Here is a 23,559-nt window from a genome sequence, read left to right as displayed (position 1 = left end):
TCTGCAAGTTTTTATACTGCGAGCTTTTATCTTTTCCCTCCGGCTGGAAAATGGTAACAGAGGAGCAAAGTGCCGTGGGGACTGTAGTAGTCCTTCTCTTCTGAGAACCAGGTACATTCACTACATGATGTTATGATGTGGAATACCAATAACCGAAAATCATAAAACCATGACAAAGATTCTATTTAATCTGTGTTTCAGAAAGATTGTTGTAAAATACGTTTCTAAGAGATGAGTTATAGTATCAGTCAGTAAGAAAAATTGACAGATGAGTCTGTCTAGATCTTGTACTTCTGTGTAAAGACTCACTGTTGATTAATCAGCAAGATAAATCTGGCTAATTATTCACAGATGATAGCATATGATGTATGAGAAGAGTCAGAAGACTGGAGCAGGGGGAGTCAGTCATGTTTTTGCCTTAGGCTGCCAAAAGCAGGTTATCAAGAAAATAGAATCAGACTCTTCTTGGAGGTCTTGCAACAAAAACATGTGAGGTGATGAATCCAAGTTACAGCAAGGGAAATGCTGAAAAGTCACAAGGAAGATGAAATTCATGCTGAGCTTCATTAAGACCTCAGACAGATTGACAGAAAGGCTGAGATTTTTCCTATCCCTGGAGAGATTAAAAACTCATCAAGACAAGGACCTGATCATCCTTATCTAACTTTAAAGTTTGCCAGTCTTTGAATGAGAGCATGGTTTAATGTCCTCCCCTGCTCCCTCCCAACTTAAATTACTTCAATTCTGTAATTTTACTTGTTATAAGTGCAATATGTTCGTGCGTGAACTTTTTCCTTTGTTAAACATGCTTGCCAAAGCTGTAAACATCTTTAACTTACATTCTAAAACTATCCTTTGCTGGTGATATAGATGGCATAATGTATGCAGTCCCACAGTTAGAGGGGAAGGAAATAAATGGATGAACTAGCATACAAAAGGAAATTCACTGTCATTATGCTATGAATTTCTGGAAGTGCATATACGTTCCTAATGTAAGTGTGATGTATCATCTGACGAAGGCATTGCATTGAAAATAGATTTCCTGAACTTAGGCTGCATTTGTTCAATTCTTTCAGCTTACTGTTTTGATAGACAATAAACTGTAGCTCCATGGTGAGAGCTGGTAAACTTACTATAGAAATACATTTTTATTCTAACAAAGATATTTTTGTATGCAACGTTTTTAAAGCTTTTCTCTTGCTGGAAGTACTCTTGAGATGTATCAGATAAATTCCATTAACTATTATCTTGATATAAAATTAGAAATACTTTTAGAGAACTCAATTTTAAGTGCTTTTTACTTCAGTCCTTAATCACATACAAACATGTTTAATTCCTTGTTCTTACAAAATCTCATGATTTCATAAGTCTGTCGTCTTTGTTCATATACTTTGGTCTTTCTGAAGGGAGATGCTCTTCCAGTAGTAGGCAGTAGATCTCAGGATATTTCAATTTCACTTTGCTTAACCTTGTCATTCCATTGCTTACCATTTGCATCCTCCTCATCTGCTGCATTGAACTTAAATGTTGTTGGTTGTTCTTTTTTTCTTGAGACTTTTCTATAGTTTTTCTCTGGTTTTTATTTTTATTTTTTATTTAGTTCATATTCAGATAAACCTAGAATTAAAATATTCTTCCTGGACCCTCACTTGGGATTATACCGTATGCTGTGCTATACCATATGTTTCTTAGTTTGCTCATTAATATAAACATCACTTCTCTGTCCTCCCTCTGTTCCATTTCTACACCTTTGTCAATGGAAGCTTGCAAAAGCCGCTTGCCATCAACTAGACAAGATAAAACACATGTGAAATCTGGAGCCTAAGCTACTGTGAAATAAAGACCAAACATTTTGTAAAGAAGCATAGGAATGTTACAACTTTAGAAATCGTGACCTCAAGTTGTTACACATAACTTTCAGAACCACCACTAAGTGATCTTGGGTCAAACACCCCATGAGTTTCAAATTAAGGTTTTAAGACTGTTGCTAATGGACTACTATGAATTTTACAGTGCTCTTCCACTCAAATATGCATAGAAAGAGAACATGTGTATATCCTACTTACATAAATCTCTCTTTTAAACGTGTGTCTTTATTAAAATGTACTATACTTTTTGCTAGTCAGTCAAAAACCTCTAAAGCCAAAATGCAAATCTCTGATAAAGCAAATTGTGCAGCAAGTTCAGCATTTGAAAATTACCAGAATGCATGACTCTGTATGAAGTATGGTCAGTACAGGAACTGTAGAAGAACTGTAGTCCTTTCATGGTTAATGCAGCAGCTTATCAATATGGATGTTTGGAACTTACAGAAAATCACTGAAAAACTTGACCACACTGTGAAAGCCACAAGTTTTTCTGTAATAGTACTGAAGTATAAAGCTGAAAGAATCTATGTAGCCTTCTTAAACAGTCTTTCTGTTCACACGGTCCCAGAATTTCTGATCTTAACTGTGCAACTCTTGCTGTATATAAATTTGTCTAAAAAGCAGCATAAAAGATGAAGCTATAAATATATTCTGTTTAATTTGTTTATGAATAATAATCCCAGTTTAAGTGGGTAGTTCTCAGAAAAGAGATGATAATGGAAATACTGCTGCATTCAGTCTCCCCACGCCTGCAGGTGTTAGAGAAAAGAAGCTTCAATAACTTGAAGAATGCTACAAGGGCAAAACCTACAGATGTTTCCTTCTGTTGTTTGTAGAGAGGGAGTTTTGCTACAGTTCTATTGTTTCAGTTATCCCTTTTCTCTTGGGATTTTACTTTACCTTGTCATCATCAATTCTCAGAATAGCAAATTCTCTGGTAAGGCACGCATCTGAGGAGGAGGGGTCTTTCCTTGAAACTTGACGGAAGAGAGGTAGATTTTCTCAGTAAAGAGTTTCATTGTAAAGATTATCACTGACAGAGCACTCTGTAGTGAGTGAAAGATTGAAATGGCATCTTTTTAGATACACAGTGGAGTAAGGAAGAGAAGTAGCATGCAAACACTTCAAAACTGCAAGTAGAACCAATGGAAAGTTTAATCTCCTTGCAAGGAATGTCTCTTTTTCTTGATGAAAAAGTCGATTGGTTGGTCTGGTGAGTGTTCTCTTTTATTGATTTAAAATATGGTGCTTGTTGGCTTGTTGTTTGTTGTGAAATGAGGAAGATATCTTAGTAAAATGTGGACTACAGTATAGCCAGAAAATATTATCTTAGTATTCCTGTTCAAAGTACTTCATTACATTGGTGAATAAGTATGTGTCAGAAGTAATATTTCACTGAGTTGTGAAGATTAAAAGTCTTCAGCTATAGCATACTGTGCTGCTGCAGACTTTATGAAGACACAGCTCTCTTGTCACTGATGAATTCTGTAGGGGTTGAATTTGGTCATTTTCTAGGTAACCTTTTTATACTCGAAAAGGTTGCAGAATGATTCAGTAACTCCTTCAGACTGATATAGCTGAATTAAAGCGCAATAATTCAGCAGATGAACCTTTAGCAAGTATTACAAAGAATTTGTATCTCACAGTTAAGTCTCCAGATACGTTATTGAGGTGATTGAGAATCTGCTATTTGTTAATACACAGTATATGAATGAAAGTGCAAGTGTTTTCTTCTGCTTCAGAGGGCCTCACTCTCTAGAGGTGGGGAGGAAAGAGATTATATTAAAATAGAGACATTGCATCTAGTTGCATCAGAATTTTCTGGTATGTAGTTCTTGGTGGAAGTTTCAAGAGGGTTAACTTATGACAACTTGAATTCTGCACAGAAATTAGTAATAGGGCTGTATCCCTTCTGTGGCAGAACACACAAAAATGTACAGCTTCATTGTTCTTTCCATCAGAAGAAAATCAATTAGCTTAAACTAAAATAAATAAAAGCTTGTGTCACTGCACTGCCTGTCTTCCCACTTCAGAAAGTCTGGACGACTGCAGTCAAATCGTAGGTAGGTGTGGAGCTTTCAAAGGTGGAAATTATTTTTAACAAGCTCAGTGAAAAATCATTGACTAGGCAGAAAAAAAACTTCAACCTTCGCTCACTGAGTAACTCCAGTGTGAGCTCAACAGTTGTCTGCGCTGATTAGATTGACTGCTCAGGCAGCATGTGTGTGTGCATGGTGCCAAAGGATCTTTTGCACTGCTGGCAATTAGGCAGTAGAAGTACTACAGGGATTGCAAACAAGGAGAGCTGGAGGTAATTCTGTGAGAATGGGAGTGAGTGTCAGTGGGATCACAAAGTGGGGCATGGCTGCAGTGAAGGTGAACTGTTGTGTTTAGAAAAATAAGCATGCACAACCAAACCTTCACAAATTCTTGTGGAATCCCACCATCTCTGCCTCTCAAGGAGGAATTTGTTTATGTTACAGAATTCTTATAAGGAAACTGAACAAGAATGGTATTTACCTTTTTACTGTAGTTTTGATGGAATACAATATATGATTCATTGTCAAACAGTAATAACAGCAGTGTGAACTCATTTCATATTCTTAGAGTTAATTTATGTCTTCATTATTGGGTAATTATTGTGATGAAATGTTTAAAGGGAAAACAGTAATGGATAGTATTTAAGTCCTGTCCTTTAATTTAAAACCTTTTTTAACTTTGTTGGCTAACTGAATAGAGTGAGGAGAGGAGCACAATAGTTTTGACAGACCAAAAAAGGCCATGCCATAATGGGTGTAGCTAGGTTACTAAATTCAGGAGAAGTCATTGGAAAAGAAATACAAACTTGAGGCATTGCTCTCCTTTGCATGAAAAGCATCAGTATATTCATGTACAGCTTTCATCAAGTAAGTAAACTGTATCATGACACAGCTTGCTGTACGGTAAATACTGCGCCACCTGAACAGTTCTCACCTGCAGCTGTGACCTCTTTCTGGAACAGAGACATCTGACAGGGTAGTTTTGGTGAAGGGCTCTGTGTTGGGAGTGCGCCTGTAGCTCAGGACTTGTTCTGAGCAGCCAAGTCCTCTCATTTGCTGAGGTATTTACAATAATGAGGTGGGGGCAGGCATGGGAGTGTAGTAATTGGGTTCTAAAGGGTCTAGGCAGTCAGTAATAAGTAGAGAAGCCTCTAACTTGTCTTGATTTGTCTCTTCCACCTGCACAACCTTGAAGGAAATTCTGTGTATATTCTAGAAGACTAGGACTGCTTCATGATAGGATTATCAGTTGTTTCTGTTTCCAACTACTCTACTGTTAATCAGTTTTTATTTAAGTACAGTTGAATAAACCACAACAGAATTCCCAGAACTGCCAACTGTTGGATCGTGTCTTCTCACAAAGCATCGCTAAATGTCTCATTTCTCAATAAGTATTAGTATGCCACTTCTGAAAACAGAACACTGGGCTAGGTAACCAGTCTAACACAATTTACTGCTGCTTGCATTCTTTTCATTCCCAGTTTAAACTACAGTTTATTCTAGCACAGTAAATTTTACAGTTAGATTCCTTCATTCCTACATGATAATGAGCAGAGAAGAGAGTTTATTCATGTCAGATGCCACATGTGTGGACAGTCTATTGATTATGCTGTTACAGTCAGCCAAGCTGCTCTTTGAAAAACCCTAATTAACCATCCTTTTTTCTGTGTTAGTTTGTCCTGGTCTGTGAAGCTACAGCTTTAGTTACGTTTTATGTTAAAATTCTGTCAGCATCTGTTCTACTCTTGCACTGTAACTAATGCTTCTAAAAGCAGCCTATGCTAATTTCTCATTACCTAAATGTAAAGAAATACCATCGGTGACATCTTTAGTCATTGTGATCCACATCTAAAACGTTTTCAAACAATGTAGCGTATCCTGTTAAATAATTGCCTCTGTAAACTCCAGCACAGTTCAAGCTGCAGTAGCAGATGCCTATTGTTGGTAGATGGGCTTGTGCCAGAAGTGGAAGTGAGTAGTTAGAGCAACCCGGTGATTCTTTGTTGAGTGTTTCACAGATTCCCTCACTGACTGATTTAGACTGACTTTCTGCACAGGATTACGTATTTTTTAATTTACTGTCAGCACATCTTTTGGCTTTTACACAGGCTTTTTTTTTTTTGCTAATTAGAATTGAGTTCCTGTTTTCTTTAAGATTTAATTTATGTTCACTTGCTGATTTTTATTTATTTATTTTTGACAGGCCATCTGAACAAGAATCACCAAAGTGAGTTGTCTTCAAACTTCCTACTATGAAATCTTTAAGATATTAATAAAATACATAACTTGAATTGCTTTTTTTAAGTGCTGGTCTTGTATGATTGAAAGCAGAAATAAGTGTTTAAACTAATGAAGATTGTAAATCTTTTCTTAAAAATTAAGTTTTTGGATCACGATATGAGAAGTCTTAAATCCTAAGTGTCTAAGCACTGTTAACAAAACAAAACAATTATTTTCTTTAACTGTTCGGTTTCTTTTTTAAAAGTTTAATGATGCCAAAATTCACAGGTAATTTCATTGCCAGAAGGCAATAACTGAGAATTTGTCATATTCTTCCAGTGTTAATTTTTTCTGTGGTGGGAAATCATTAAGAACTAAACTTCTAAGTTGCAAGTGAAATTTTGTTTTTAAATCAGCTGTATTCTGAAAAGTGTGTTATGATGTGTTTACATACACATGGTTCCTGCTTGCTGAACACTGACCTCATGGGAATCATGAAAACCTCTTGGAAGCTACCAAATAAAACTTATAATTCCTTTTTTTAAGTGTTGTTTCAGTTTGCTAAAATATTTTAAAGTTATTGAAAGAGCCAAGTGAATAATGTGTCCAAAGAATATTTTCTGTGGTAACTGAAAATCTTGTATGTTTCTGAAAGCATTTCATTCACACTGCCAATTACATGTAGTAAAACTGAACAGCAGAAATATTAAGGCAAAAATAAGTTAGCCTGTTGACCTCTGTTATCGTGTTTGTTAGTTGCAGTCAGATTTCTACAAACCAAGAAATAAATGATTGTGTTATCAATAGTTGCTGCATTGCAAATCTTGTATGTAAAAAGCCTCAGTTACATTTCTCTATAATGTAGTTTTATTTCTTCACTGACAGCTAGCAGTGGCCCCCAGGAATGATTCAGAAAAGCTCATATATATCATTAGACTAGTACCAAAGCAGAGACAAATGGTTGAATTTACAAATTTTAATGCTGGGATTTACTTCTGCTACTACCACCCTGTGAGAGTTTGATATTGCTTTTAGGAATGGTGAACTAGATAATGAATTGTATACGCTCTGTAAAAAACAACTAACAGCATGCATACTTGCAAGGATCAAATATAATTCATTGTAGTGCTGGTTGTCAGTAGCACGACAGAGTGTGCTTGCAGAGTGTACTGCCCTGATCATGATGATCTATGATGCAAGTGAAAGATCTCTCTGCAGTGGGATAATACAGGTGAATAGAATTGGCAGCTGAAGTGCTTTCCCTTGGGGTTTGCTCTCGTTTCCTCCTTTGTTGCTGTGATTTCATGTACCACTTCAGCAGTGCCTTTCACTGTTGACCTTCAAGTATTTTGCTAAAAATGTTTCTCGTGCTCTAGTTTTATTCTGTCCATTCTTCCAGATCTCCGCTGATCAAATGATATACGTAGATCATTCTCCAATCCTATTACTTTGCATGTCAAGAAGTGCTGTTTAACCTCGAGTATAAAAACGACTTGTTCTTTTATCTGAGCAATACATTTGCATATTTTGCTCAGTTTAATGTAAAAATCTGGATAACGATACCTTTCTAATTTTTATTTATTTTTTAATGAAGGAATTTATTGGGAAATAGTCCAACAAGGAATTCTCTGACCCATACCTCACCTAAAGCCTTGACTCAGTCTCCCAATGGAGTTTGTAACATTTCTGACTCCTACCCTCTGGAAGGGGTGGATAAACACTTCCTAGAAACTTATGATAATGTTACCAAAAGTAGCTCAACAGAAGATTCCAGTCAGTACTACTGTGATAAGGTATGTTCAGTTGCATTCTTTTCAAGTCAAAACAGGTACCATGTGTGGCTTTGAACTGTAGATTAAGAACCCACAAAAACTGTGGTTTTATTTTGGGATGAGCATGTTTTATGCAGTAATAGGAATAAAGCTTCTTGTCTTACTCAGATTTCTCCAAGGCTGTATATACAATGTGATAGGCAAACCTACCATGCACACTGATAGTGTGACCTAATAGTGACCAGTTTTCCAGCAGTATCTGTGGGAATTTCTTAATGGAATGGGAATCCTTGCATGACTATGTCTCATTAGCTTTAAGATGAGATCGCTCAAGCTGCTGTATGTCTTGATACCAAGCACAACTCCTATCTGGGATGGCTAGAAATCATATTTCGAATTTAGAGTTGACTAGAGAGCAGCTGCTCCCTGCTAGCTTTACAATGGCAGATCATCCCTCACCTTTTCTCCAGCCTGTTCCAGAGCTGTGTTAAACAGCTTTCTAACTGGCTGTAGCCAAATTTTAATCATTCTGGCTTGGCAATTTCTTGGAGAAGATATCAGTGCACCCTTCTAGAGGAGAAATGTTGAAGAAAATGTAGTTAGGCTGTAATCCTTAGAGTAAAAGTATTTCAAGTGTGTTGTATCTAACTTTCTTTTCTTTTCTTTTTTTTTGTCACCTTTAGCTATGACAATACACTGAAAGTTTTAGTAGGTATCAATTGAAAAAGCTGAGATGAGAGTATCAGTGTAAGGACAGAAAAAGCACAGAATAAATTTGCCACTATGAGTTGGTTGCTTCAAAAGTAATGCCTCCTATTTATTTCAATGAAAAGTACAACCGGTACAAAGAGCACTATAACACTATTCGGTAGAGAAGATTCTCAGCTACAAAAAAATATTTTTCAGCGTCGTGACCACCATTAACTATGCATTTTTGCCAGCAATGGACAAGAGCCTGCATGCCACACTTGCAACAGTCTGTGCCAACAGAGGTGACCTGCTGGTGCCATTGCACCACCCATCACCACTGTGCTCACATCCACTGCTTAGTCTCTACAGATGTTCAGCAAGCATGGATGAATGTTGATGGGTGCAGTTTTTTCCACATGGAGGAAATGAGTTACACTCCTTTGCTTCAAATGCACTTCCATGTCAGACGCCATTCTGTCAGACTGCCCCTCTGCTGCCATCTGTCGAGTGACAACAAAATGTAATGGAATGTTGCTGGGAAGGTTCAACCTCTACTGCCATACCACCAACATCCACCTCTGAAGTCATGGACTAATATCATAAGATAAGAGGCATTACTTTCAGAGCAGGCCTTGTTGCAATTTTTATGATTTTTAAAGGTTGTGATTGGGTGTATTCTTTAACCTTAGCTTCTTGCTTTTTAAAACATGGATTTACATAGAGAATTATTGTGCAGCATGTCTAAATGCAAGTACACTATACTGTAATTTTCTGCTGTTTTGTTTTAAGACTTAAAGAAGTTTGGCATTACTTTTTCTGTGTATTGCAGAATGAAGTAATTGAGGGAGATTTACTTTTGGTGCGTATCACACCAGATGAAGATGGGAAGTTTGGATTTAATCTAAAGGTAAATCAGCAATCTTTTTGTTATTTTTAAATGATTTATGTAGATACCATGATTTGACATTATGATTATTTTTCATTTTTAATGTAATACTTCAGAGAAATCGGTATATTCCACAGGAATTTCTTAAGGACTCAAAAATTTATAGAAATGGCAGCCTAGTCCTTTAATGATAAAATCATATTTATGAAAATAGGCTTTTTCTACTTCTCTATTCTTTAGTTGCATATACTATGGATGCGAGACATTTCCAGAGTAAACTGCCTGTTTTGCTGCCTAAATATGGACTTGGAAACCTAATTTAAGATACTAATTTCTAGAGAAATCTTTCTCTGTATTATAAAACAAGTTAAATAGCTTGTGCTATCTTATCAAATACGTCAATCACATCGGAGAGGTGAAAATGAATTATGAAAATGGAAACAAGTATTGATTCCCCTGCAAATTTTCTAATTGCATCACCAAAATTCCATTTAAACAGATAAAATAACGATACTATCAAAATCAGAGTCATGTTTGTCATTTTGCCTTGCTATTTATCGGTGAAGCATTGATAGAGCTTTACATAAAGGAAATAAGGAAATATAGATGTTTGGAGCTTCAATCCTATCTGATGTCTTGCATACTCACCATAATACCTTAATCCTGTCCGCCTTCTGAGTTCAAATGTTGAATTAGGCTTGTTTGAAGGATAGGGTTTGAATAATGCTTCATTTGATCTGCTTATTGCCTGTTAAAATGTATGGAAAACCAAGCCACTGGGTCAAGTCTACTGGAAAAAACGTACACCTGTCCTGACATTTGCTTATGAAAATCCAATCTTACTGACATCTAGTGACAGAGAACAAATTTTATATGAAAACAAAAGGAGGTGGTTGTTTATTTAAAATGCTTATGCTTATGGTAATGATGTATTGATGGTCATTATTTACTTGACATTCCTTTAGGGTGGTATAGATCAAAAAATGCCCTTAGTGGTATCAAGAATAACTCCAGGATCACCTGTAAGTAATATCTTACCATTTTAATCTTTCTGTTATTGCTGCTTCCACCATTTTTCTAAGCTTTACTCACAGGAATTTGGAAATGGATAACCACTATGGAATTGCAACTGAGCTGTTCTCTTTAGAAACTGATCTGAGCAGTTATTTTTTTGAGCCATGGATGAAAAGGTTGGGAATTGTTAGTCAAACAACAGACAGTTGGAAAGCTTATTTGCTTTCTCCCATCATTTCAAAAAGTGCACTAGAACTTGGAAAATGCAAACAGGGTGATTGAAGGTGCAGTACAAAAGTGAGTAGTATGGGCCTCTGCAGCCTATGAAAAAGAAACAATTTAAGGGAGATAAAGCAGAGTTCTGCAAGATTTGGAGCTCTGTGAAATGGGGAGCAGGGGATTCCATTTTAAAGCAGTAGGACTATCAAATTAGTTGGTGAAAGTCAGGCTGAAAATGAATGAAAAGTAGTAGCTCTTCATGCAACACAGACTTGTGAAATTCCTTGACAAAGGATGCACTGGTCCTGTTTTTCCATGCATTTTTGCATATCGAAATATTTCTGGACTAGGTGGAACATTCATTGGAACCAGCACAGTCATTGTGTTGAATTGTGAACTAATAATAGTGATATAATACCTTGCTAACTTTTTTCTATGAAAAATTTGTAAGGACACGCTCTCTCATCTTAAGGTTTTTTTTTCACTCACTTTCTTTCAAATTTATTTACCAACTCTCATAAGATAATCCCAGTGCTAACTTGATAGGAGATAGTCCTGACTTAAAAGTCTGGAGTGCTTTGAATATTATAGGCTCTTTAAATTTGATAAGCACTCACAGAGCTAGTATCTGAATGTCACAATGTAAAGCAAGGTAAAACAGATTGTTTGAGAACTTCTTATTTTATCCTGCTTAAAATTTATGGCTTGACTTACGCGGTGCACTGAACTCAGTTAAGGACTACAATAATTATGTGAATAGAAGAATAGTGGAAAATTATAATTACAACTTAAATCCACAAAGTGAAAATAAAACAGCAGATTTGCAAACCTAGCAAACTTCATAAAGGTGATTTGAGATACTGAAGTGATACTTAAGCAGGCTTATTCTGCACTTGGGAAACAAAAAATACTTTTCCAGAGGCAGTGATTTCCTTTGGCAGATTCAGATTGTCTTCTGGGAGGTACAGAAATTCTGAACTGTTTTTATCTTTTCTGATTGGAAAAAGGCTGGACTTCTAACTTACACACTTCATTTAAGTGTCCCCAATTAGCAGGTATTGGCATAGATGCAATAGGGAGCTTATTAGCTCCCTAGATGAAAAAAACACTAAGTGAGCATGTTATCAAAGGTTGGAGAGGCTATACTGGAAATCTTTATCCAATGCAATATACTCAACAGCAGAGCTAGAGAAATCACATCGTGTTACAGCCACAGGAAAAAAGTACTTATTTTTAGAACATAACAATATTAACACTGATTATATTTTTTCTGTAAACTAGATTTCACTTGCTCTTGACAACTTAATGTCATACAGCTGACATTTGTAAGTATAAGTAGTTGTATGGAATCTGGTTTTGGTTTATTTTAGTTCCATGGAACCTCAGTGATGCCTGTGAGATCTGTCTTTTGTGGAGAAAGGGAAATAAATGTACACACAAGGCAGTATATCCTTTTTGGCATCCTAAAGTTTTTTTAAAATTCCCTTCTACTATAGCAGAAATCTAAAGTGCTGGGGAGATTTGAGGACAGAGTAGCAAGAGAACCACCATTTATTGCATCTGGTATTTTTTAAAATAAAATTCCTATACTGTCGTGTTGTTTTGGTTTTTTTTTCCCCAGAAGCAGTATTAATGTCTTAAGATGATACAGAAGTTGTTATAGTTGTATTTAGTAGAGCTTTTGATTGAAAAATAGTATGCAGGCTTCTTGGAACAATAACAAAGAGACTAGCATGAAATGAAACATTGGGTGAGTCGACAGGACAGGAAGCCTCTGACATAATTAATTGTCAGAAAAAGCTCAGTATCTGAAAAATCTACAAATTATGCTTACATGGAAAGAATTAATTCCCATTTGAGATACATCTGACTATAAAATGTATCAAGCAAGAGAGCTGAGGCATTAACATGTCACATGATTAACACAACTTTTTTGAACATCAATATTCATCTTCTCCCGTAATAAAGAATAATAGCCAGCAACCAGCCAAGAAATCTGAATTATAGATAAATGTAGGAGCTCAGACACCATTCCCTCTGTGTTCTTGTTGACTTCTTGGCACTCCTAGACTGACCTAATATGACCGGTATGACTGATATGAACTTTATGTCATTTATCTTTTCAGCTATTGCTAACCATTATATTTTAGAGCGATTAAATCAATTGTTCACAGTTGCATCCTTCAGTCTTTCCTCCATAAACTGTACAAAGAATGAGAGTGATTCTTTGGGGAACCTGTGAATACTTAGTTAAATCAGTGTTGAAGAACACCATGGCTGTTTCTAATTCCCATTCTTCCTCTATTTCTGTATCTTTTTCGTGCACCGTTGTCAATCTTTCCTATCCTTCATTATTTTCTTTACTTCTTTCTTTAGAAAATGCTTGGATTGTTATTTTTGGTTAGTTTGTTTTTGTAGGCGGAAGTGTTTTATTTTGTTTGTTGTTTGTTTTCCTATTGATTCTGTCATTATCACCTTTCTTTTCTGTCACTTTCTTTTTTTAATTTGGTAACGATAGACTTAGTTCAGGCACGTTATCCATGCTTCCTTCAAGACATAACCAGGAAGAAAAGGAAAGGGCTGATTAGAACATCTTTTTCATGTTTTGCTTTTTGATAGACCTTGTAACATTAGATGAATAAAGGTCAGGGAACCTGTGTTAACATTAAGGAAATACTGGGAACAACTATAAATAGAGAATAACAGACTGTATTGGACTAGGTCTGATTTATAAAAGATTCAAAATAGAGCGTGTATTTAACTATATCACTTTTGTACAGCTGGATACTTCCTAAACAACACAAAAATTAGAATAGCAATGATAATAAAATGGTTACGTAAGTTGACACTCTTCTCAAAGGTTATAGAATCCTTTCCATTCATACTATGAGACTCAAAGGCTGGCTGAGGTTGGCATCCCCTTTGGAGGTCCAATGCCCCCCACTCAAACATGGACACCAAGGGCCTGTTGACCAGGACCATCATCATATTCTGTCCATGGCTTTAATATCTTTGTGCTGGTCACAAGGCTAAGTATTCTAAGAAGTGTGGCAGAAAAAAAAGCCAAGCAAATCCTGAAGTTCAGCAGATGAGCTAAATTGCTGTAAGTTGCAAGACATAACATAAGCTTAGTGAAGATCTCAGTGAAGGAAATTGGGAAGAAGTCATCTTCTATACAAAACATGTATAAGCTGAAGTTGTAGAAAGAAGCTCATGTCTGGGGAGTGTCCTGTTACTTAAGGTATGTTCAGTTTAAAAACCTCAAAGTCATATTTGGACTTTCCAGTATCACTGCGTAAAAAATGAAGTTTGTTCTCAAAATAAATGTCATCTTGTACACCTGGAAGACTTTTTTTATGAGAGAAAGATTCATTTGTTAAGGCTTTGAGTCTGAAATTTGGATCATTATGAGCATTTTCTTAATGGCTATCTGATAAATATGAATTCTTCCTTTAGCTACCAGTATGCTGCTTGAACTGTTTCTCGTCTTCGTTAAGAGGCTTTGAAGCAACAAAAACAGCTTTAGATCTGAATCCTTTGTTTGAAGTTCTGATACAGAAAATGAAACTTTGTCAAGAGAACTCTGAAGAATTTGCTTTCATGATGAACTTAATATTCTGATTTGTTCCTGCTTATGTATCTGGATGCAATGATATTAATATGCTTTTTTGGTCTTGAAACAGGCTGATAAATGCATTCCAAAACTGAATGAAGGTGATCAGATAGTATTAATTAATGGCAGAGATATCTCAGAGCACACGCACGACCAGGTGGTCATGTTTATAAAAGCCAGCAGAGAATCTCACACGAGAGAGCTTGCACTTTTGGTCAGGAGGAAAGGTAACTGGGCTTGTTTTATTCACTTTTAATGTTTTTTAGACTGTTGCTCTTCTGCTTGGTGGTACATCTATTCAAGTAAATGTGTTTTTGGTTCACTTGAAGTAAGTCTGTGCTAAAAAGTAATTCCTCTTGCATTTGAATTAGCAGCATAAATATTTTTAACTGTAGGCTCTCTTGAATACAAAGAGTCTATCAAATTAGAATTTCTTCTTATGTTTTTAACTTAGTCTAAACTTAACAAAACAACGAATGATTCTTTTCAAAACTTTTTTTTGTAATCAGATCTTAATTTCACAAATCTTTAGTTGCAAGTTTACAAATACACATGAGGTGCTGTTCCCCAGCACAATTATTCTACATAGCAAATCAAAACAACCCAAGATAGATGTTTTATGATTATAATGAACTTGACCCGTGCAGTCTACTCACTAAGTTCCTGTTAGCAACAAGACAGTTTCTGAAATATGTAGGGTTTTAAAATACAAGGGACCAGTCCTACTTCATTTTACTTGTGCCATTTTTAAACACATGTAGATTGCAGTTTCAGGTGAAGTGAAACTTCTGGTTTATTATTTACTTTCTCTAGGAGCAATGGTAAGACCTTAACACAATGATTATAGAAGGGCTTGGCAAGGAGTTTCTAATTACATTATGACTTAAAAATCTGAAGAGATTGTGCATTGCTGGGAAACAGGAGGCAAGAAAACTGCATAAATGTTATATGCCTCTGTAGAATTTACTTTATTTTAAATTTCTTATGTTTCTAGGAAGGTAGATGAGATCTTGGTCTTGTTTTCCCTGAACACAGTCCTGCACTGGCTCTAAGCAGTATTTATTCTTTCCTTAACTTTTTTTCCTAATCCTCTTCCTACTTGCAGATAAGTCTTTGCTTTGAGCTAAAGACTTATCCTGTGGCCCCATGCCAGCCATTTGTATAGGCACAAATATGAAGAACTTCCCATCTTCTATAGTTTGGCAGGTATGGGCCATACTGATCTCTGCAGAGAATAACCACAGGTGGACACGTTCTGTGATGCAACAGCTTTCATAGAGAGACAAAACTGTGGTGTAGTTTTTTATTAACATTTTTCATGTCCTTCAACATCTTAGCAAGACATGCTATAAAAAACTGTCAAAAATATTTAGTAATTTATGTTAAAATGAGGGATCTGATTTAATAAGAAATTAGAAAATATAGTTTAGCTGCTCCTCTAATGGAAAGGGATTATGTAAATATATTTGTGTTTGCTTTGCTGTGAGGGTCTCCAAACTTGTAGAGATATTCCATTAATTATCTTTTAATTTTTTTATGTAAAACTTACTTGATTTCTACCATGGTAATGTTGTGAGTCATTGCCCTATTCAGCAGATGATTCTTCAAGACAATGTAGCAGCAAAAAAAAAAAAACTTTGTGCTTGGAAATAGTCATTTTTATTAGCTCCTTAAGGAATTTCTTTTTCCTAAAGGAAATTATCCATGAGGACAATTTACTCTAGTCCTTTGTACAGTAATATAATACATAACTAAATGAAGTAAATCTGTTGCTATTATTTGCTTCCTTGAAACTTAATCTTTGCAAACTTTGTTGTTCTCACAAGCTGGAAAATTTTGGTATGCATTGGAAGCACATTAATGCTCTATGTAATAAATTTTAATTTTCCATACTTCTTTCAGTAGTTAAACAGTTTGTGGAGCCTAGATCAGAAGATGAAGCTGATTCCCAGAATCTCCCAGAAGCTCTGCTCTGTTCTGAGTATGCTGATACTCTGGATGAGTCTATGGAACAGCTAAGGAAGGGGCTGGAAAGTGGGACAGTAATTCATCAGTTTGAGGTGGGTAATACTCAACTCTCAAATGCTGTTAGTACAGATCAATAGCTGTGACCAGCAAGTAACATCATGGCTTAGTTGCTTGGGAAACTTATTTCTTCCTTTCAGTCTCATCTTAAGAGAGCAGGAATATGAGTTGCTCCTCAGTTTTGATTAACATTTTTCTAGCTCAAGTACCCAAAGCTCACTGATTTTTTTAAAATCGTTTTATTGAGTAGAATAGTAGGAGATTGACAGAAGGTAGTTATGTAGTTTTTCCTTGCTACTAGGTGAAATTTCTGAAACATCTTTTTTATCCTTAGATTTTTCTCATTCTCATGTTTTGCTGCCTTTCATGGAATAACACCAGCATCTTGACTGTTCCTGCTCTTCTTCTCTGAGAGGTTAATGTGGAAGTGTTGCAGTGTTAATTTCCATATGTGGTCTGTAGTGTCCAGTCTGTGATGTTTTTTCCTGGCAATCTAAAACATGGATGGTTACTTCTTGGGCAAATTACTTTGTAGGTGAGATTCCCCTGTATGCAAGTTGAGACTCAACGAACTGCTGTATAGATTAATTCATTAATGTTTCTTAGGTTCTTCAAAATGTTAGCAAGGCATACTCTAGAATGCTGACCATTAAAATATTTGCAGTTTATTAAAACAGTTCTTCAGTGTTAGCATAGAAATTAGAAAAAGGTAATTCCGTTGCTTCTCTAATGGGAATGTATTACATTGTACGTATAATTGTGTTCATTTCTTACTGTTGGAGATACAAACATTTATTTTGTAGGCTTTGTAACTTTGGAGAAATTCTGGTTATTATGACTTACTAATTTCAGGAAGTCTCTCTCCAGTAAATAACCTTTTAGCCAGACAGCTACAAGAGAACTCCAGAAGCATTACTTTATGTGAAATTATTTTTCCTTGTCTCCTGCAAAAAGTAGAAATTTTAACTTGGCTCTGTTAAAATGGAACTTGAGTCGTAACAGGTGGAAGCTGTTTGGTTGCTATGTAGATTATCAAGCTCTCTTCCCTTGTTTGTGCTGTAGAGGCTGAAAAATGTAGTGAGCTATGATACGTACTGAGTCCTATGATTCAGTAAGTAATTTAATAGAATAAGTTTTGTGTGCTCTTCTCTTTCTCTTAAATGAAGTAGGAGATTTTAGCATCCTATTGGTTTCACTTAATTTTATGTACAAAACCATATTCTAAATCTTACTTAAACATGAAAGCTGTAATTACCTCTTTGACAAGTGTTCAGTGGAGCACATAAAGCTCTGGCACAGCCAGGTTAATAACTCAGTGGTAAATCGCTTTCATGTATATTTAATACAGCAAAACTATAATTGTATGATTGCATTTCTTCAATTTTTTTTATGGTGATGTTTTCCCCCCCAGTTCATTTTATTGCCTTGTACCATATACTCAATGTACTTGACCTTAAAATTAATTTTTGGTTATACACACATTTGCCCACATTCACTTCAGATAAAGGTGTAGGACTTGTCAAAATAGGAGAGAATTATATATTAAAAGACTGAGGTGTGCTGAAGATTTGCCTTTTCAGGTATTAAGAGAGTTGAATGAGGTAGTTTTAGTCCATAGAATGTTTTAATTTTTGTATTACAGTTGATTCCAAGTAATAACAGATATCAGTCTATAAATTTTTGTTGTTTTTTATTGCTTAATTCTTCTACTTTCTTGATTTTCCTTCTAGCCCTTCCACAATTGTGCAGTATGTGTTATAAGAAAAGAAGACTTTGCAAGGAAACAGTCAGTTTAGATCTGTGACTTTCATATTTTCTGTTTCTTTCTAGAAATTCTTCTAGAGATGATGATGAACTAGCAATAATATAAGTTATTTTCATGTAAAAATATAAGTAATACTCTCAGGGGAATTTTGCAGTTGACTAGGAAAACTTAAGTCGCTTCTCATTCTTTTTGTTACCTTCATGTGGATTTATTTAGTACGTGTTTACCATAGTCATATCTTACCCTTTTTTAAAATTCTGTTTTCCAGCAACTTTATAGAAAGAAACCGGGATTGGCTGTTACATGTGCAAAAGTACCTCAAAATATGGACAAGAATCGATACAAAGATGTTCTACCTTGTGAGTATTAAGTACATATTTTCTGCATTTTTTGTTTTATTCTGTCGATGATATTATATATGCTTAAAACTGTTTTATTTAACTTCTTGGTAAAACTTAATTTTCATTCAGTCAAATTACATAATCATTCACTTTATTTTCTAAAGGATGATCTGTTTTGTTTTGTACCCTGCTATTTGTCTCTGTGCAGTTCCTCTTTTTTTTTACTTAATAAAAGGGAAACATGCCTCTTACTTTCTAATTTGATTCTCTCTTTATTTTTTTGTGTGCAGATGATGCCACAAGGATAATATTGCAGGGAGATGAAGATTACATTAATGCAAATTATGTGAATGTAAGTCAAAGGATGACCTGCATTTGCTCACTTTTTATATTACAATAGCAGACTAAATTTAGCCGTTCTAAGGAATAACCTTGATTTGTTTTAATTTTGGGGAGTTCCTGAATGTAAAATTTGTGAGATTTAATATTTATTTCCTTATGTGTACCTCAGAATAAATGTAACATCCGTGACTATTTTTTAATGATTTTTTAAAATGAAAATTGCCTTCCAATATGTATCTTGTGACTTTTCTGGGCTGCATCAAAAGAGAGGTGGCAGCAGTGCAAGGGAGGTGATTGTTCCCCTACACTCTGCCCTGTCTGGAGTACTGCATCTCCAGACCTGGGGCCACAAGCACAAGAAAGGAGCAGGGCTTGTTCAGCCTGGAGAAGAGAAGTCTCCAGGGAGACCTCATTGCAGCCTTCCAGTTTTTGAATGGAGCTTATAAAGAGGAGACTGACTTTATACATTGTTTGATTGTGATAGGACAAGGGGGAATGGCTTTAAATTAAAAGGGGAAATTTATGTTAGATGTTAAAAAGAAGTTCTTCACTCAGAGGGTAGGGAGGCCCTGGCATAGGCTGCCCAGAGAAGCTGTGGATGCCCATCTCCGGAGGCGTTCAAAGCCAGATTAGATGGAGTTTTGAGCAGCCTGATCTGGTGGGTGGCAGCCCAGCCTACAGGAGGGAATTGGAACCACATGGTCTTGAAGGTGCCTTCCCACCTGAGTCATTCTGTGGTTCCCTGACCGTGAATAATTAGGCATTAAATTAATGAAGCAGAGCAGTTAACTCTCTTGTAGGTTTTTGCTAGTTGCTGAAAGTGTTTTGCTGTCTGAGCACAGACATGGAGATTAAAAGTATTTTAGCATCGCTTAAGTTGAGTATTTTGTCAACTTTGATTTCTTAATAAATACCTCAGTACCCTAGGAAGCATTTGAGCTGTTCTTGTCTGTCAGTTACATTTCCAAGTCCGTTGTTTTTTTGATAGTTTTTGATTGTATATTTTAAAATAATCCTTTCCAAATTAGCTTGTTAGCTTTAAGTATTTAGACTACATCTCTTACAAAATATGTAATCAGTAATTTTGATTCAGTTATTTTCGCAAATCATTTTTCTCCATTTTGAACATGCCAAGATTGTCTTCTATGGCTTTAAACTATGCCTTTTTCCTCTAAAACAACTTACAGCCTACTAACTGTGCTGCAAAGGGTCCAGAAGAGAAACCAGATCTCTCATTACCCTAATCGTGTGTAGGCTTAGGAGACAGGAAAGAGGGGAAAAAATGCATTGTGTATCAAATACTTACATGAAAGACCTAAATCACAAACTATTGACTTATTGCATCCAGTATCAGCCATTACACGGCTTTCACTAGTGCACCTTCGATATACCTTGCCATCGTTCCTTACTAAATATTAGAGAAAACTTGCAAAGGTTTGCAGCTTCACTTTTTTAAATACATTTGAAAACAGAAATACATTTTACTTAGTGCTTTCTAGTTCAGATGAAGGGATTTAGAATCTATAGCATAGATCTGGTTTAAATGAAATGTTTAAAGGTTACTACATAACAAATTGTTATTTTGATTGTCTTATTATTTAACTTGAATTTTTAATCTTCCTTCAAAATTTCCTTTGTCTGAATTAAATGCTGAATATTAAAAATAATAATAGTATTGCATAGTGAGAACAAATTTCACTTAGGACATTTCTTTTTATTTATAGATGGAAATTCCTTCTGTGGGCATTGTGAATAGGTACATTGCTACTCAAGGGCCTCTTCCTCACACATGTGCACATTTCTGGCAAGTTGTCTGGGATCACAAGTTATCGCTGATCATTATGTTAACAACACTCACTGAACGCGGGCGGGTAAGTGTGTTCAGGTTCTTTGTGTGCTGAAGAAATACTATACCTTGAAACTGTTTTTCCCATTGTTGTGATTAAAGAACCCTAACATAGGCCATCTTATTCTGTTGAACAATTTCTCTGAAGGCCAGGCTTCCTGAATTAACTGGGGAAAGACAAACTGTGTGACTTTCTGTTGTTTTCTCTTGCTTTGAAACAAACCAGCTGTCTGATCAACAGAATTGACTTGAATTTTACTGATCAGCCACGTACTGCATACTGTCCTTTCCCACGAGAATTGGATTCCATGTAGCAGTTGCTTTCCAAGTGATTCAGCAAACGTCTGGAAGTTCTGAGCAAGACTTGCAGTCCAGCTTGAAAATGGAATCTATCGTTTCAGTTTTTACTAGTTTTAGCTAGTAAGCACTAGCTAATCCTAGAGGTCAGAATTTAACATGCTGAATTTTATGTATGTCAAAGATTGTGTAGATGAGATTAGTAATGAATAAGTCTGTCATGTTCTTTTGTTGAAAGGAAAGCATTAGATTCAGTTATTTAGGGCTCTTTTGAGGCAGGTCTCACACAATTCCAGCAAGATATTCCATCACTTCTTAGGACCTGAGAACTGCCAACATTGAATTGTTCTCACCTGTATTCCAAAGGTTAATTGTTCTTAACAGTGTAGAATTTTATTCCTATATCCTGGAATAATTTCCACTGAAGCAACCTCTGCCTATTGCTTATTGCCTTGCCACTACACATCCTTGTGAAGACAACGCAATTCTTAAAATCACCTTTTAGATACTGAGTACCTGCTTAAATCCCACTGGATCTTTGCTCTCTAGATCAAACCCAGTTTCTTCAACCATGATGTAGGTGACCTTCAGCTGGATCCTCTGGTATTTTCATGCAATGAAATATGAACTATATTGACATACATACTGTGCTGATTATGCATCCATAGTGAAACTTGACTTACATACATAAGAAAAGCAAGGTCTGTTACAGTTTTTGTCACTGAGTGATTTGCAACTTGGTCTACTACTTCATTTTTTTTTTTAAGTGAGCTTTTAAAGTTTCAACACATTTTTGCATTTAGATCTTGGATGGATGGATATGTAGTTTTACATGCTATTTTGGAGAAGTAAATACATATATTTTCTTCTCTGAGTCATCATAGTCTGGAACATAATAAAAATTATAAGTGATTGTTTTGATTTTATGAGGAAATGCTTCCGGTAGATGTGTGCTTTTTTTTAATAAGCTTGTCATACACCTTTTCAATTTTTAGAAGAGCTGGACTTTACAGTTCATGACCTTTGGTGTAGCCAAGAAAACTTGTCGTGTTCCATTTCATTGAGCTCAGTACGTCTTCCTTTTTTTTCTACCTGTATGGCCCGACTCCCTGCCTCCCACTCTCTCTCTCAGTCGTCTTTGATAGAAACAAGTAAAGATTTTTGGCTTTAGTGCAGAGTCCAAGACACTTCTACTGATAAAACTGAATTAACGAGGCTGTTTGGTAATGGCTGACTTGCTATAGATGGATGCGTTTGCCCTGTGCAGTGCCTAGCTTCTAATGCAACGTACCGTTGTGATGAAACAGAATAGGATTTTAAAGCTAGTAAGTATCTTCCAGGGAATTTTAATCCAGTTACTTTATGGAATTGAAAAGCAATCTATTCACTGTACAGCAGTATTGTTGCTAAGAACTGACCGGGGAAAAAAAAAATAGAAAAGCAACAGCTTTAACTGAGCTGGAAACTAGATCCACAGCATGCCTACCTGCGCTTGTATATAGTCTGTCTTGATGCTCAGTGAAGTTCTATGCAGCTGCTTGTAAAAAGATTCATCACTGAGCAGGACAACCATGATATCTTGTCAAGCTCTTTACAGAATACTGTAAGCAGTTTACTTCTTTCAGGACAATTCTGATACGTAGTGCTGAGGAAAAATCTGAAGTAGCATGCTACTATATTTTTTTCTTAAATTTTTTTTGTTGACACAGTATTTGGTGGCATTTATTTTTTTTTACATGAAATTCTATGAAAACTTTGTAAAACTGTATACCAGTCTTGCTGAGTGCTCCATAGTGTTCTGTGATATGTAGCTGTGATATTTATTCAGTATTTGTGATTGAATGTAAATTAGAAGTGTACTCATCAGACTTGGCCTTGTTTTTCAAATCAAAACATTTGAATAGAGCAGTAAGCAGTGTGTGCCAGAAAGCTTATTTTTGAAAGCAGGTGTAGAGCTTGATTGCTCTGACTGTCCATACGGCCATCTTCTAGAGGCTGAATCTTCTTACTTGCACAATCATCTGTCGAAAACTTGATTCAGGGAAAAGAGGAAAAGCTGAGTCTATACCTCTAACTATGAGAAGAGCAGAAGGTGATAGTTTGCCAGATTGAGTAACTGTAATCTTAGTATCATTTTAGCTGTTCTCGGGGTTTTGATTCTGAATGAAAGAACAGAGGGAAATGATGTCAGTGTAGTGCATTGCAGAAGAGAAGGTAGTGAGAGGTATGCCTAAAGAGGGAATATATGATTGAGCAAGCTAGCTAGGAAGTGACACTTTTCTAATGACACTAGAAGGTCAAGATTACATTTTTCAATGCCAGTAGGTGAATATTCTTGTAACTGAAGTGGGATTCGATGAATGTCCAAGCTTGGGCCATCTTAAAATGAAAGTAAAGGAGATTTGTGAGATTAATAGGTAGAACTTTCCCTTCAACTTTTATCTTGTATTTTCCTTTAAGGAGAAAGGGGTATTCTCTTTCCAAATAGGTATCCTGGCATATCTCATACAAATGAAAAATTGCCATCCCCTTGCAGGAGAAAAAAAATATATATATATTCAGGTCTTTTGTTGCTTGTTGTTTGGTTTGGTTTGATTTGATTTTTTTCTGTAGTGCACTCAT

General features: G+C 35.8%; 1 protein-coding gene across 7 annotated transcripts in view; it reads left to right on the top strand.

Moving 5' to 3' along the window:
• Nucleotides 1-23,559, top strand: part of PTPN3 (protein tyrosine phosphatase, non-receptor type 3) — a 161,217-nt gene that overhangs the window by 122,872 nt on the left and 14,786 nt on the right. For all 7 annotated transcript variants that reach the window (XM_021386948.1, XM_021386949.1, XM_021386950.1 and 4 more), the window contains 9 exons: nucleotides 6,111-6,134; nucleotides 7,722-7,920; nucleotides 9,419-9,496; nucleotides 10,441-10,497; nucleotides 14,392-14,548; nucleotides 16,224-16,381; nucleotides 18,380-18,470; nucleotides 18,743-18,804; nucleotides 20,519-20,665. In XM_021386948.1, the coding sequence (XP_021242623.1) occupies nucleotides 6,111-6,134; nucleotides 7,722-7,920; nucleotides 9,419-9,496; nucleotides 10,441-10,497; nucleotides 14,392-14,548; nucleotides 16,224-16,381; nucleotides 18,380-18,470; nucleotides 18,743-18,804; nucleotides 20,519-20,665 (973 nt within the window). The remainder of the gene's footprint in view (nucleotides 1-6,110; nucleotides 6,135-7,721; nucleotides 7,921-9,418; nucleotides 9,497-10,440; nucleotides 10,498-14,391; nucleotides 14,549-16,223; nucleotides 16,382-18,379; nucleotides 18,471-18,742; nucleotides 18,805-20,518; nucleotides 20,666-23,559) is intronic.

This window comes from Numida meleagris, chromosome 2 (genome assembly GCF_002078875.1).
Source record: "Numida meleagris isolate 19003 breed g44 Domestic line chromosome 2, NumMel1.0, whole genome shotgun sequence".
Lineage (NCBI taxonomy): Eukaryota > Metazoa > Chordata > Aves > Galliformes > Numididae > Numida > Numida meleagris.
The sequence above is the reverse complement of the archived record's forward strand: the minus strand, read 5'-3'. Positions and strand labels throughout refer to the sequence as shown.